The sequence below is a fragment of the Thamnophis sirtalis genome, unplaced genomic scaffold (assembly GCF_051295495.1).
Source record: "Thamnophis sirtalis isolate CommonGarterSnake01/CBP01778 unplaced genomic scaffold, rThaSir2_p1.2 scaffold_1, whole genome shotgun sequence".
NCBI classification, from domain to species: domain Eukaryota; kingdom Metazoa; phylum Chordata; class Lepidosauria; order Squamata; family Natricidae; genus Thamnophis; species Thamnophis sirtalis.
This window is the reverse complement of record NW_028261381.1, coordinates 81,827,295-81,842,353: the sequence shown is the minus strand read 5'-3', so window position 1 is coordinate 81,842,353 and position 15,059 is coordinate 81,827,295. Positions and strand designations below refer to the sequence as shown.

At 35.9% G+C, this 15,059-nt stretch overlaps 1 protein-coding gene and 1 long non-coding RNA gene across 3 annotated transcripts in view; one reads left to right on the top strand and one right to left on the bottom strand.

Moving 5' to 3' along the window:
* Positions 1 to 5,669, top strand: part of INSC (INSC spindle orientation adaptor protein) — an 86,881-nt gene extending 81,212 nt beyond the window's left edge. The window contains exons 10-12 of the mRNA XM_087717476.1: positions 10 to 165; positions 1,372 to 1,448; positions 4,585 to 5,669. Of these exons, the coding sequence (XP_087573602.1) occupies positions 10 to 165; positions 1,372 to 1,448; positions 4,585 to 4,713 (362 nt within the window). The 3' untranslated portion in view covers positions 4,714 to 5,669. The remainder of the gene's footprint in view (positions 1 to 9; positions 166 to 1,371; positions 1,449 to 4,584) is intronic.
* On the bottom strand, positions 1,513 to 14,482 carry LOC148049599 (uncharacterized). Of its 2 annotated transcripts, none has more exons than XR_015696898.1 (3): positions 14,339 to 14,482; positions 4,573 to 4,677; positions 1,513 to 1,706 (listed from the first exon to the last, which is right to left on the bottom strand). It is a non-coding gene; the product is annotated as an uncharacterized LOC148049599 (long non-coding RNA). The 2 variants fall into 2 exon arrangements; XR_015696903.1 differs by having other exon boundaries at positions 4,573 to 4,680; positions 14,355 to 14,482.
* Positions 14,483 to 15,059: the final 577 nt, after the last annotated feature.

Genomic DNA, 15,059 nt, shown 5'->3' with positions numbered 1-15,059 from the left:
CTTTTGTAGGTATTCAAATTTTAATGGAAATGCTGTCTGAAAAATCACCATTTGGGAATTCACCCGAAACGGCTGCTTGTGAACAAGTTCAACAAAAAGCTGCAGTGACACTTGCCCGGCTTAGCCGTGATCCTGAAGTAGCTAATTCAGCCATAAAACTCAACTGTACGTATTTAAGTGATTTGATACATCAAAGAGACATTATTTACCCCTTGTTGGCTGAATGCTACTTTTCTCCATTGCATGTCAACTAAGAACCAGTCCACTTTCCAGTAATGATCATTCATTTTTAAAAAGATTTCTGTTTTATGAATCAACCGATGATTGCCCCAACTGGCAGCTTAATAATATATCCTTGATTTATGACTGTAATGGAGCTTGCCCATTATGGTTGTAAGTTGTAAGAGTAATAAAGTGGTCCTGTGACCAACCCAATTTTACAACCTTTTTTTGTGATGGTCATTAAGTGAACAAATTGTTTGCTATGAACTGATTTTGTAAAAAATGAATCCCATTTATTAAAAAAAAAACCAGTTAGGGATATTGGCAGCCATTGTAAGCAGTCCTGGGGAGATCCTTGTAATTTTGAGGACTACTTATATTGAATTGAATTGAATTTATTGAATTTATATGCCGCCCGATCCCGAAGGACTCCAGGCGGCTTACAAAAAAGGAAAGAGAAAGAAAAGGACAGCAAGAAAAGGATAGTTTAAAATTTACAACACACATTCGTTCTAGTTGGGGCTGGACCTTGATAATAAGGTCAACAGCCCCAGGCCTGCCGGAATAGCCAGGTTTTAACAGCTTTCCTGAAGGCCATGAGAGTGGGTAAGGTCCGGACCTCTGGGGGTAGATGATTCCAAAGGGTCGGAGCAGCCACAGAGAAGGCTTTCCTCTGGGGGCCCACCAGCCGACACTGACTGGCTGACGGCGTCCGAAGGAGGCCCAATCTGTGCGATCTTACCGGCCGTTGGGAGACCTATATGGACCTTTTTGGTTGCTCATGTGCATGTCAATCCAGATGCCCAACAAAATGATACAATGTTGTTCACAGAAAACTCAGTACTAGTTTCAAAGGTGTGAATGGGATCTTCTAAATAAAGGTAAAATAAATCTCTTAAAATGGCACTCATCATTGTATAAACTAAGTATGATATGCCTGGATAAAGATCTACCGGCTTTGCAAAGAGAACTATGAATACTCTTAGTGTTTATAATTTGTGCTATGTAAAAATAAATGTTTTTTCTTTCTTTCTTGCTTTTTTTAAGCAACACTTTTTATGGCATTACAACATTTTGACTGAAATGGATCTAGAAAATATGCCACACAGAATAAATTGTGGATCAATATTCTTTTCAAATCATTTTTAGGTATTCCACGTCTCATACAACTTTGCAGGTCCCCAGGTGAAAGAAATAACAGTGATTCTGTTCTTGTTGCTTGTCTGGTAAGTACATCTATTTGTTTCCTCTTTTCTTTCATTTTATTCTGCTGGTGAGACATCCATGATCAAAAATCCCTTTTGCCGGGGCGGGTAGGAGAGCTAATGTTGCCAGATTTCAGCTTTCTGATTGATATCCCTCACTATTGAGAAGATTCCTTCAGCCATCCAGGTCAGATCTTCAACAGACAGAATTCCATATTGTCAGCTGTTGCAAGAGTATTTGCCAGTAAAAGATATTCCTCTGTCTATTGATCCCCTTCTCTTCAGTTATGTTCCACAGGGGCATATATATTAAAAAAAAGAGAAAATACATTTTATTGTGGTTATCAATAAAGCAAACATATATCGTATTTTTCAGAGTATAAGATGCACTGGAGTATAAGAGGCACCAAGGTTTTAAGAGGCAAATTAAAAAAAAAGTTTTTGCACTCTGCAAACCTCCCAAAACGGCCCATTTTTCAGAAAAAAGGCCCCCTTTTTAAAAAAAGGGCATTAGGAAGCTTATAGAGTGCTCCTGGGGGCTGGGGAGGGCAGATTTAAGCAAAAAGTGGCCCATAGTTTGCTCATTTCTGCCCTCTCCAGCCCCCAGAAGCTCTCTGAAAGTCTCCTACAAGCTATTCACGGCCATTTTGGTGAAGGGGCGGGGTTTCAGGAAGCAAAAAAATGCTGTATTCAGTGTATGAGATGCACCCAGCCTCTTTTTTGAGGGAAAAAAGTGTGTCTTATACTCTGAAAAATATGGTATTTCATAATATCAGATACTAATCTTTTGAGCACATTTGACATCCTATGTGTTAATAAGTTGGATCTGCAAGTTTTACTATGATCTGGTTCTTCTTTTCTGTCCTTAAAGCCGATCCACTTTAGACAAATATGCCTTCAGGAGATTATCAGCAATGGAGGTTTTCAAAGTTAAAATCTTAAAGCTTAGTAGTCTGAGATCATTTTATTTTCAATGAAAATATATTTTATCAGATTGCTACAAGAGATATCTAGCCTTCTGCAACTTCCCATCTCATAATATGGTAAAATAATTTCTGTAACAGCTGCCTTATTTTAATGAAGATAAGTAAGCAATATTTGTTTCTGCAAAAGAGATTTGCATTCAATTTTTTTGTCTCCACATGGCTGGAAATCAGATGATTTATTATTTATAATGTCATAAACTTGCAGACATCCACCAAAATAGAAGCAGTTATATGTTAATAATTGCACGCAAATATTTCTTATCTTAATTTTAGGCTTGCCTAAAGTTGCATTATAAATCCATGATTCACTTTCAGAATCCTTCACAAAGTCTCTAGAAACAAAACTGCCTCCTACTAGAAAGTGCATTGGGAGTTTGGGACATGGAACACCTTTATATAAAATGGTTTAAATTTTGAAATTATATTTCTTTCTTAAAAGGATTCAGTTTGTTTCCTTGTTTGTTTACTGAGAAGAAGCCATTTTCCATTCCATCATTAAGCCAAGTAGTTTGAAGTATAGAATTGTTGCTGTAGACAATGCTGGGACATAATCAATGCAACCCAAGTGAAGGAAGTTACTTAATGGTGTTCTTAATATATTGGCTGTAAAAAGAATGGAGGTGCAATGATGACTTTAGTTCAGAAGGGAAAGCAGGCAGATTCTGAGCATTATGTTGGCCTGCTCCAATACAAATCTATCCTTCATTAACTTCCTTGTAGGAAGTAGCATAAAAAGGGAAAGAGATTATGAAATAGGAATCACAAAGTAGCATGTCCGCCTGTCAGATCTGGCTCTTCTATTGGACAGTTGCCTCACCTGAATATGTAGGGATGTCAGGAAATGCTGGAAGATCAACCTTAATGTACCATTTAGCAATAGCAATAGTACTTAGATTTAAATACCACTCTATAGTGCTTTACAGCACTCTCGGAGTAGTTTACAACATCAGCATATTGCCCCCAACAATCTGGGTTCCCATTTTAACGACCTCGGAAGGATGGAAGGCTGAATCAACCTTAAGCCCATCAGGATCAAACTCCAAGCTGTGGGCAGAGTTAGCCTGCAATACTGCATTCTAACCACTGGGTCACTAATGCTCTTGACTGTGCCACCATTTGACTTTCCTGTCTGAATTAAGGTGCTTGATAGCCTCAGTTACTGGAAAATGCTGGAAAATTACTAATTTGGAAGTAAGATGTACCTGGAAGTTTGGTAATTGTTATGGTAATTGCGGATCTTTTCCTTGCCTAAGGCACCAAAAGACATCCTGATCAATCCTACCTCTCAAACTCTATGAAGAGAGGGTCTCAACATGATCTATATCAGGGGTGAAATCCAGCAGGTTCTGACAGGTTCCAGAGAACCGGTAGTGGAAATTTTGAGTAATTCAGAGAACTGGCAAATGCCACCTCTGGCTGGCCCCAGAGTGGGAATGGAGATTTTGCAGTATCATTCCCCTGCCACGCCACCAAGCCACGCCCACAGAACCGGTAGTAAAAAATTGAATTTCACCTCTGATCTATATACATGAGTCTAGTAGGTATAAATAACGGTATAAATTTATGAGCCACATGACCCAAGTGATTTGAAAAGTTCTCTTTTGTGAAAAAAATAATCCTTTTAATTTTAATTTATTTAATTAAAATAGCAATAGCACTCAGACTTATATACCACTTCACAGTGTATTACAACTCTCTCTAAGAGGTTTTACAGAGTCAGCATATTGCCCTCAACAATCTGGGTCCTCATTTTACCCAACTTGGAAGGATGGAAGGTTGAATCAACTTTGAGCCAGTGAGACCTGAAAATAACATTTGTATTAGCAATTACACACGGACATTTAAAACAAACAAACAAATGCTGTTAGGGAAGGGCAGCATTCAGTGTGGGGCAGAGTTGAGGAACTCAGAGATAAGCTTTTTCCTCCCCTGCCTTCTGGATTCTTGTAAACAATTGCTGCCCATTTCTAATTCATTCAAGTGAACCAACTGACCGAGCTACCTATATGCATAGCACTAAGTTTAGCCTTCACTGGGACGTAAACAGCACAAGGAACTTTCACTGAACTTCAGAATAAGAGTCAGTTCTCAATTAGATTTATGTAGCATTGTCTAAAGCATTGTTCTAATTAACATTAACATTTTTAAAGTGTCATCACATTTTCTCGTAGGCTGCTTTACGGCGGTTAGCTGTGATGAGCCCTGATGGTCTTCAAGAATCAGATTTCCAGCAGTTGGTGAAGCCCAGGCTCGTGGATTCCTTCCTGCTTTGTACCAATATGGAAGAAAGCTTTGTTTAAACCCATGCAACTTTATTATTAATGTTATTCATGATTGGGTAACAGATTGACTGCTTATGATTAATTTATTATAAGAGCTAACATGGAAAAAAATGCCACTTCACATTTCTGATCCCTTTGAAAAATTGTCTCTACCTCTTCTAGGTTTGCACATTATAAATATAATAATTTAAATAAATAAATAAATTGTACAGAATGGGAGACAGGTCCACTTCTACAGTCATTCCCCACTCATGATTTGATGTCAGCCATCAGTGACTTACTTTCGGGATGGAAACAGCAGTGTGATTAAGAGATGGAAGGCAAGCAAGGGGCAGGGATTGGTAACCCATAGCTGTGTGGGGCTATAAGCAGATTTCATACTTCTTTTTTTATATATCTTTTGGGACCTTGACAACTGTGGAACATCGTTGGAATACTTTTTAGAGAAAATAGAAAACTAATATATAAACAAGGGTTAGTTTCCCAAAGCATGGTGCAAAGTGGCATTTTATACCATGAATTCAGTTGAATTTCCTCAAGTAGAATATTTTCTTAGAATTAATGGCTAATGTGATTGCAGGGGACACATTAGGATATGAAAAAGCTCATCAAAATGCCCTTTCAGGTTGCTACATAAACCTGAGTAGCCTCGGGTATATACCAAAGCTTTATCATGCCCAAGCCATATCGAAGCAATGTGGCCAGAACTTTCCATGGTTTTTCCATGATTTTATATTACCAGTCTTGATAAACCAAAGAATAGTTATCCATTTTGATAGGAGCTTGTGGAGACACTTTCTTTTTCAAGCTGAAACACTATTCCTTCAATCAGATTTAAGGTAGTCCCACAACATTTGCCGATGGAGAATTTCAGTCATCCAGGTCATGGTTGTCCCAAAGGTGCTTTTTCAAGAGGCAACTGAACTTCTTTGAAGACATTTTGCTTCTCATTCAAGAGGCCTCTTCAGCTCTGACTGGATGGTGAATTAATTTCCCACAATCTAGTCAGAGCTAAAGAAGCTTCTTGGATGAGAAGTGAAATGTCTTCAAAGAAAAACAAGAAAGTCGAGTTGCCTCTTGAAAAAGCATTTTTGGGACACAACACATAGTAATTCCATTTTACACAGGCCTGATAGAGAGGTAAACAACATTTGGATGGGGGAGGGGAATGAATAACAAAGCTTCTATTATGAACTCCGAACTCAAACCCCACAAGCTACATGCTTGCAGCAAATGGAGGAGGCAAGTATGAATGTAAGGGATTTTCTATGTACATATTTGATTTTTCAACATTTTAACTAGCTGACGAGGCAGATGCTTTTGGATCTCAAGGTACAATTCCCAGTTTTGTGCCATTAGCCATACCTGTTGCGACTGATCGGGTGGACAACATCAGGTTGTTTACTTCTTCTACTCCTCCGATATACATGTGCACCAACACCTATATTTTTTAGAATTTTGTAATTTGGCTTATAGCTATGAAAATCTATATAAAATGTATCTGTTGACTTCTTGAACACTCTGCACCCATCAATAATATACTAGATAATAATTACATTGTAATAAAGAAAAATGCACAATCAGGAAAAGTACAGAATTGCATATGGAACTATTATTACTTTTTTGTTGAATTAACTAGGTCATGCACCAAATCAACTAGTAGATGAAGATATGAAAAAAATAATTGAAATTATTTGGATAGATTTGCTAAAGTATATCACTTTATACAATAGTAGAGAAACTGCCACATAGGACAAAGCAACTCTAAAATATTCAGTCCAGCTTACTATCTCCTAGAATGGCCAAAAGCTTTTGTGGCAGTGATGAGGGCAAAAAAATGGAGAATTATATTCTGTTGAACTACCATATTTTTTGGACTATAAGACACACTGGAGTATAAGAAGCACCATTATTTTGAAAAGTTAAATTAAAAAAAAAGTTTTTGCACTCTGCATGCCTCCCAAACCCTCTGCACGTCACATTTTTTGCCAAAAAAAAAAAAAAGTGTATGCAGAGCTTTGGGAGGGTTATAGAGTGATCCTGGAGGCTGGGGGGGGGGGAGACACACAAAAACAAGCAAACACTGGCCCTTTTTTTGCAAACATGGGCCTTTTTTGCAAAAAAAAAAAAAAAAAAAAGACATGCAGAGCTTTGGGTGGCTTGTAGAGTGCTCCTGGGGGGAGGGTGGAACCAAAAACCAGCAAAAAATGGCTTGATTTTTACAATGGGCCGTTTTTTGCTCATTTTTGCTCTACCCAGCTCCGAGGAGCACTTTGCAAGCCTCTCAAACCTTCTGCATATCCAGTTTTGCAAAGGTTGTGGGGCTTTGGTAGGCCAAAAATGCTGTATTCAGTGTATAAGACGCCCCCAGATTTTCACCCTCTTTTTGGGGAGAAAAAGGTGCATCTTATACTCCAAAAAATAATGGTACTTCATAGATGCTTTTCCTTTAATGAAATTTGATACGTGTGCATATAGTCCTGAAAGTATCAAATGTATTGATTGAAATTTGGAGTAGACAAAGTTTTAGAAGAAAATGTATCTATATACATACACATATATGTTATTCCTTGGCACAGAGTTCAGCATTATAAGGTAAAGATAAAAGTCTAGCATATATGTGCTAGTCCCGACTCTAGGGAGCGGTGCTTATCTGCGTTTCAAAGCCGAAGAGCCAGCACTATCCAAAGATGTCTTTGTGGTCATGTGGCTGGCATGACTAAACACTGAAGGTGCATAGAATGCTGTTACCTTCCTACCAAGGTGGTCCCTATTTTTCTATTTGCATTTTTACATGGTTTCTAACTAGGTTGGCAGAAGGGATTCGAACCGCTGAACTGCTGACCTTTCTGATTGACAAGCTCAGCATCTTAGTCTCTGAGACACAGCATTATAAGATTCCTTTAATTTTTTTTTAAAAAAATGAATTTATATAAATGGCTTTTTATTTGTAGCTTGATTTCAAACAATCACATCGCAGCATATTTGGTATTTATACATGATTTGATAGTTGAACTAAAGCAAATTAATACATTTAAGAAAAATATAAATATAGAATGTTTTATGCTTTTGAAAAGAACAGCTTAATATAATTGTATTGCAAGTTGGCTTATCCAAATATTTTAATCTCCATGAGAAACCAAAATTGTATGGGCAAAATTCAGCGTTTACTTAAGCCACTGGCAACCTTTAATGGTTAACATTGGACTGTTTTTAATATTCAGAGTTTAATTTTATAGTTGCAAATTCAAAGGTTGATCTAAAAAAGAAGAGTCAAGCTAAGTATGTGCAGAAGCGATAGTTTTCCAGAGGATGATGGAGCACATGATGAAAGTCAAAGTTTCTTCCAAGATCTCCTCTGGACTTGTTGACTTTGGTGGAATTGCCAGGCAACTTTAATGAAAGGCCTCAAAGCCAACCCATAGCTCATATAATCAGCACCATTGAGGATGAGTGGAACTGAAGCATGAAAAGGAGTGTCATTTCAAGGTCAGTGATTCAAAGGCTTGTGGCAAATTGCCAGGCAACTTGTTGTTTTCTGAGGCACATCTTTGCCAGAAATAGTCTTGCATCTCTGATTTCCTGTCAGGTTATCAGAATCATGTTAGATATACATTTAATCGTGGAACAAGCCTGGAAGCATTTAAACACCACATTGTAAGGTTTAAAACTAAACCTTTTTTTTTGTTCTTAGCATTTATGTGTATTATTTATATTTGGCCGTGTCTCCAGTATTATTAATTGCATTGAATCAATTTGCATTAATTGCATTGCATTGAAAATCCATGGTTTAATATTTATTTAACTGATCTGCCGCATGGAAAAGGACTTCTCCCAATCTCCAATTTTGACTCTTAGATCCGAATATAAGGCTTTAGGGATTGGTGTTCTAGGACTGGAAATACAGGTTTAGCTCCTGAGGCAGCCAGAAGAACTCAGAAAAGCCATTAATTCTTCCAAATGAATTCATAATATGTCCTGCAATTACAGTGGAGATCTGTAGTTAAGACTATATTTGGAACTAGATAAGTTCACAAGGAACATGCCTTTTAGACACGTAATAATATAGTTATAATTATACTAATCCACCCGGCTTGTTCTGGCAAAAGGGACCTACTACAGACCCCATCAGCCAAGGAATTTAAATTGTGTCATTTAGAAGAAAACACATACAAATCTCATGCCAGGACCATTTTTCAATTTTTTAAGTTGCCACGAGATGTTTCATTATTATTTTTAAATATAATTTTATCTCAGTGTGCAATAACATTTTGTACTATATAACATTCAATGGCCAGTATAACAAAAATGCCCATTGTATGCTATTCCGTTTATGCTTAAAAATTCTGTCCACAATGGAACATGAATAATCTATATCAAGAGGGAAGAACTACACTGTGCCCATATTTCAATAATAAACACATCCCAATAATAAATTCACTTTCTCCTTATTTTTTCCTGTCTTTGCCATATTCATTACCTCAAAAAAGAAACATGCTGCTGATATTCTTAACAGACATAACTAGAAGCAGGAATTACAGGCACAAACTATCCGCAGTGCAAATTATATTGTCAAATTGATACTGGAGTATCATTCAAATGGATCCAAATTTAAGATCTTAATACCACACATTCAGTATAGCATTTATCCTCCTCATTTAATCAGACTTTTTCTTGGAAGAACTTTGAGGTATGTGGCTGTTAGGTCTATTTATTAACTAATGTATCTAGGAGAAGGCTTCCATTAAAGCATGAAGCATTTGTAACATCTCCTGCTTGTAAACTAGTGTCAGCAGATCATACCTCAGATAGGCTGCTGCTGGGATCAGTCCAAATTTTAATTTGCCTTGAAAGATGATGAGAAAGAATGAACATCATCATAATGCCCCCCCATCCCAAGGCAATGGTATGCTACTGGAATTGTAAATGAAAACTGAATAAGTTCTCATTAAAAATGTTGATCAACATTAAAGCACTTTTCAACTGTTGAAAGCCATTTGTTTTGGGGGAATTTAGTACGATGTCAAAAAGAGATATCTATGCATTTACCTTATGCCCATAAATCTGAAACTATAATTCATTGCTGGCTTTTTGACTGTAAATGTGGTATTACTAATATGGAATAAAAAAGGATTTTTTTGTCTCTTGCAATCGAAATTTGTTCTATAAAAGTTTGCCAAATTAAGGCTTCACTTTTGTTTATGAATAGCCTGAACCAGGATTATGTATCATGTACTGATAGTAGTGAAAAAAATGAGAGGTCTAATTATCAGTAACTTGCCTACAGAGAGCAAAGGCAACAGACATAATGGATATGACAGAATTGTCTCTAATTATCATGAAACATTTTGAAAAAGTTTCAAGTCAATGTCTCCCTTATACGAAACTTAGATACTTTTATGATTTCTAATTTTAAAAAAAATGAAAAAGGGATTTTATCATTAACCCTTGCTATTTGTAAACTACTGGTCTAAGATTCCCAGTGTAGTTTTCTTATATTGGCTAACATTATAGTATAAGCTGATGTGAGATTGATAAATTGATTATATGCCATCAACTCTTAGTAAGCATATAGATACATAAGTGTTTTTCAACCATAGCAACTTTAAATAACTTTAATGGACTTCAACTCCCAGAATTCCCCAGCCAGCCATATTGAAATCCACAGATCTTAAAGTTGCCAAGGTTGAGAAATTTTGTTATAGATATATTCTCTTCATGAGATGGGAGAATGACAATGTCTTATTTACCTTTGTCTGCCCACTACAACCTCAAAACCAAAAGGCCCTCATTTTCTAAGATTTATGGCAGTTATCATCACATATCACTTGCAACATTTTTTTAAAAAAATATAAATACATTTATGAAATACATCTTCAACTTTTTAATGGATTGTACAGTTCTTGCCAGAAGAGCTGATGTGATAATTAAGACATCAGTTGTCCTCTGGGTATTCTTTTATATTCTCTTCTTTATGAGAAACTGCACTGAATCCTAGATATATTCAAATAACCACATAAATCACTCAATAACTTGATTGTCCCACTCCAAAAAGACAGTAGTGAAAGCTGATAAACTAAGTGGTTTGTCATTTCCTTGATGCATCACTTTCTGATGTCTGCAAGAAACCTCTGGATTTTACTTCCATTTGCATTTCAGAGTCAATTAATTCTATTCAAATTTGTGATTCAGTTCTGAGTCAAGGAGCTAATTCACTTCATCAATTGTCAAATCAAGCAGATTTTATTTGAGTATATATTCAAGTTGATAAAAATGTCTTTGTATATATAGTACATACCAAAAGCACACCAAAGTTTCCACTCATTATGAAGGCCCTTGATTCAAGTGAATATGTCAAATCATTTTGGCATTTCAGTTGAAAATTTTGATTGGAATTAGCAATTTGAACCATTTTCTAAGTCAGCTTGATTTTTTATATAAGCATCATATATTCCTATATTATCAAGAAGTAATTCCATCATTTTTTGAAAGTTATATAACTTTGATATATAAGGCCAAATGTTGCATATAGAACAAATGCAATACTATTTCCACCAGTGCATGAGTTACACAAGATAGCTATCCCCTTATATACATAAGATAATTTAAAACCATCCAAATGATAGGATCATTTTGTTAACTTTATTAGATTCTGTTGTTACTTCTGCATTAACCTGTCAAAATGAGTATAGCCCAGGGTTCTAGAATTCTGAAGAACTCCTCTACTCACAACAGAATACCCCATGCCACAGGCTTGAAATTTTGGCCTTGGAGAACCTAGAACTATGCCAGTTATGGTCTAACCTAAGTGTAGTACACAAAATTATCTGCTAAAACCACCCTACCTATCAATTACTACTTCAGCTTCAACCAGAATAATACTTGAGCGCACACAAAAGATACAAACTCAAGGTAAACCTCTCCAAACTCGATTGCAAAAAATACAAATTCAGCAACAGAGTGGTCAATGCCTGGAATGCTCTACCTGAACTCTCTTGTTACAGCCTCAAACCCCCTTAACTTTAACCTAAGACTATCTACTGTTGACCTCACCCCATTCCTAAGAGGTCTGTAAGGGGCATGCATAAGTGCACCAGCATGCCTAATTTCCCCCTCCTACTGTCTCCATTTATTCATACCCTTTTATTGTGTTCATATTTATGTTTATACTTATACCTGTTATCTTTTATATGTTTGACAAACAAAACAAAATAAATAAATAAAATGTCAAACCAGGTCACAAAGTCTACAAAAAGCAAGCTACAGAAGGAAAAGCTAATATTTCGATTTATGAAAGGTGTAAGATATCCACAACAAAGGTTAAAATCCTCAGAACAATCCAGTGGCCAATTCTTCCAAGGAGTGATCAGGATTCCCAATGTATAGAACATAACTAATCAATTATTGTTTTATGTATTTCACTTGAAATATATAACAATATTTGATTTGTTTGGTCATTTTTCTCCTTTTATGCCCAATTTTCCTACAAAAGTCTCATTTGCCTGATTTTCCTCTATGTAAGAGGCTGCACATATTGCTAGTCTCCACATTTTTGTGTGAATTAATCCCTCCCTCTCTCCTTCTCTGTTTATTTTAAATATTTGTCTACTACCCTTTACTGATTCTTTGAGAAAACATACAAGTATATGAAAAAGAATTTTTTTTTTGTCTTGTGGGGTGTCTTTATTTTTTTTTGTTTTTTGTTTTTTTTCTTAATTTTATTTTATTTTATCAATTTCATATATACATTCACAATTATATGATCTCATAACTGTTATTAATAATATGTATTTATAACAATTTTTCCCTACTGTTAACAATATACTTGAAGATTGCTTTTTTAACATCCCATAGATCCATCTTATCTTACAACGGTCCTACTTCTTCTTCCCTCCCTCCCTCTTTCCTTCCCTCGTTTCTTCTCTCCTACTCCCCTTCCTTCCCTCCCTCCTTCCCCTTCCCTCCTTCTCTCCTTCCCTCCTTCCTTCCTTCCCTCCTTCCTTCCTTTCCTCCTTTCATGAAAAAGAAAATTAAGCTTCCTTTGCTTTGAATTAATGTCAATATTAGCCCAGGTGAATTTCTTTGGAGACAATAATGTACATAGAAGCTACTATTGAGGGGAAATTTTCTTTGTTTGCTCACTACCTATCCCTGTATATTTTGTTATGATGAATTGGTGCACCAGACCACCTTTTAAAGTCTGAGATTTTTGAAGAACGTTTTCACAATTAGAGGTAAAATTGTGCTGCATGTTGCATTCCGTTATCTCTTCCAGAGTACACCGAGTCTTCCTAACTCTGGATTTGGCTTAGAGTATCAAAATACTTCTTCAAATTCTATTATAATTTAATTATCATGTTGCAAATATTTGAGAGAAAAGCATTTGGTTGTATTGATGAGAAACTATTAGAACAAAAACTGACTGCATGTAAAAATGAAATAATAAAATGAATGAACAAATGGTGAGTTTGTTCTGAAATATAAGATATTTATAAGTAATTAACTTGGATTCAGCCAAACTAATTGCCAAGGGCCTGGCCACCAGCAACAAATGATCACAATTAAACCGATACTGAAATGCTATTTTCAAGATTGAAAATTATGGATATTTAACTAGAATTGCTTTCTGGGATGTCATTGAAATGTATATACACAGAACATGTTATTAAAGAACAATAACATAAGTTGTCCATATTTATCTTAATATTTGAAAAAAGTATGGGAACAGATTTCAATAAATTATCCTTAGTAACACAAAGGAGTGCTGCAAATTTGTTTTGTCAAGGTGTGCTGTGGAACTGAATCAAATCCTTTATTTTCACACAGTTTGTCAATTTTGTCAGGCACAAATATCAGTTACCAAAAAGAATGAAGATAAAGAATCTATTTACAAATTAAAAGGTTTAGAGCTTTAGCCTACACCTACATTGAAAGTTTACAATATCACTATCACTCCAGTGGTATAACCAGTAAGAAGGCACTTTTCTGCTAGATGTTGGTGGTTCTGATTTTCTGACATTAACAAGCAAAAAGCCGGAAACTTCTCCTTTGTTATACACTACCAAGCAAGTTGGGGTTGTTGCTTAGATTTTTATTTTCTTCCTCAGCTCCTCTTTTTTCAGTCCAATATTCAAACTACTGTTCTGAAGTGGCTGGCAGATATCATATGCCATGCACATCCACTTAGAATGAACTTGCTCTGCACCCAAAATAATTATGAAGTGAAATTTGACAAGGTTTTATACTGAGAGAGCTCAATTTTCTTGCAGTTAGTATACTTTGTCTCCTTTTTTTCTAGTCAATATTTATACATCTGAAATTCCAATAATTTTTCTTCTGAATGACCACAAGCTGTAAATTTATTTGCTTCTAGTCCTTGTTGCTTGCTGGGAAGACCAAATATCTCTTGTAGGAAAAAAGATAAAAATGTTAATGTAGTTTTCAGCATTTCTTCTTTTGTTTTAAGTATTATTTGTGACTTGAACTGTATCAAGTCTCCAAAACCTTTCCTTGGCGTGCCCTTTTTATTAATTCTGCACAAAATATACAATCCAGACCAAACTTTAAATTGCAGTTCTAATTATTAGCTTTTTCTGGATGCTTTAATCGTCAATCAGAGATGAATTTTCAAGACAAAACTTACCAGATTCAAAGCTTACCATATCTCAAAGCTGTTGTTTGCAAAATACAGCCCTACTTTTCTGTACTTAAAGTATCAGAATTAAAGTCTTCCAGAAGCCAAAGATCTCAAGGAGTGAATATAAATCCCAGAGCAAACAATATCACCTAATGAGAAGTGAATTATTTTGGTAGGCAATTTTTTTTCATATGAACTCTTGGACAGTCTTCACTAAGGTGCCCTGTAGACCTCTGAACTTTCTCCTTGAACTTGAGAAGGGTTGCTTTTTCTTGGTCCACTTCAAGGCAGCTGCGAGCCATAGCTTTCTGGAGAACTTTGACCTTCTCAGCATACCGCTGCTCCTCACCACGGTTTACTGTCCTAGCCCATTTGAGAGCCATTGTGTCCTCAACCTTTGTAAGAGGCATCTTCTTTGCTTTCAGTTTATTCATGATAGATGGTTCTTGGTTTTTTTTTAAAAAAAATATATGTAACAATTAATCCAGGAAAAAATAACTTCTACTAGACAAAACCTCCCATTTGCTTCGTCTTCCTTCTGCTGTTGGGTTTCATTAAAAAAACAATATTGCATGCATATTTCTGGAAGCTCTGAGGTTAATAATTAGCTCATTTTCTCTACATTGCTTGCATTAAGTTTTCTTCCAGTACCATCCTTCTTTAATAAACTGCTTGGAGAGAACAAGAGGAAGACAACTTTTCATTTTGCACCTGGCTTTGAAAATAA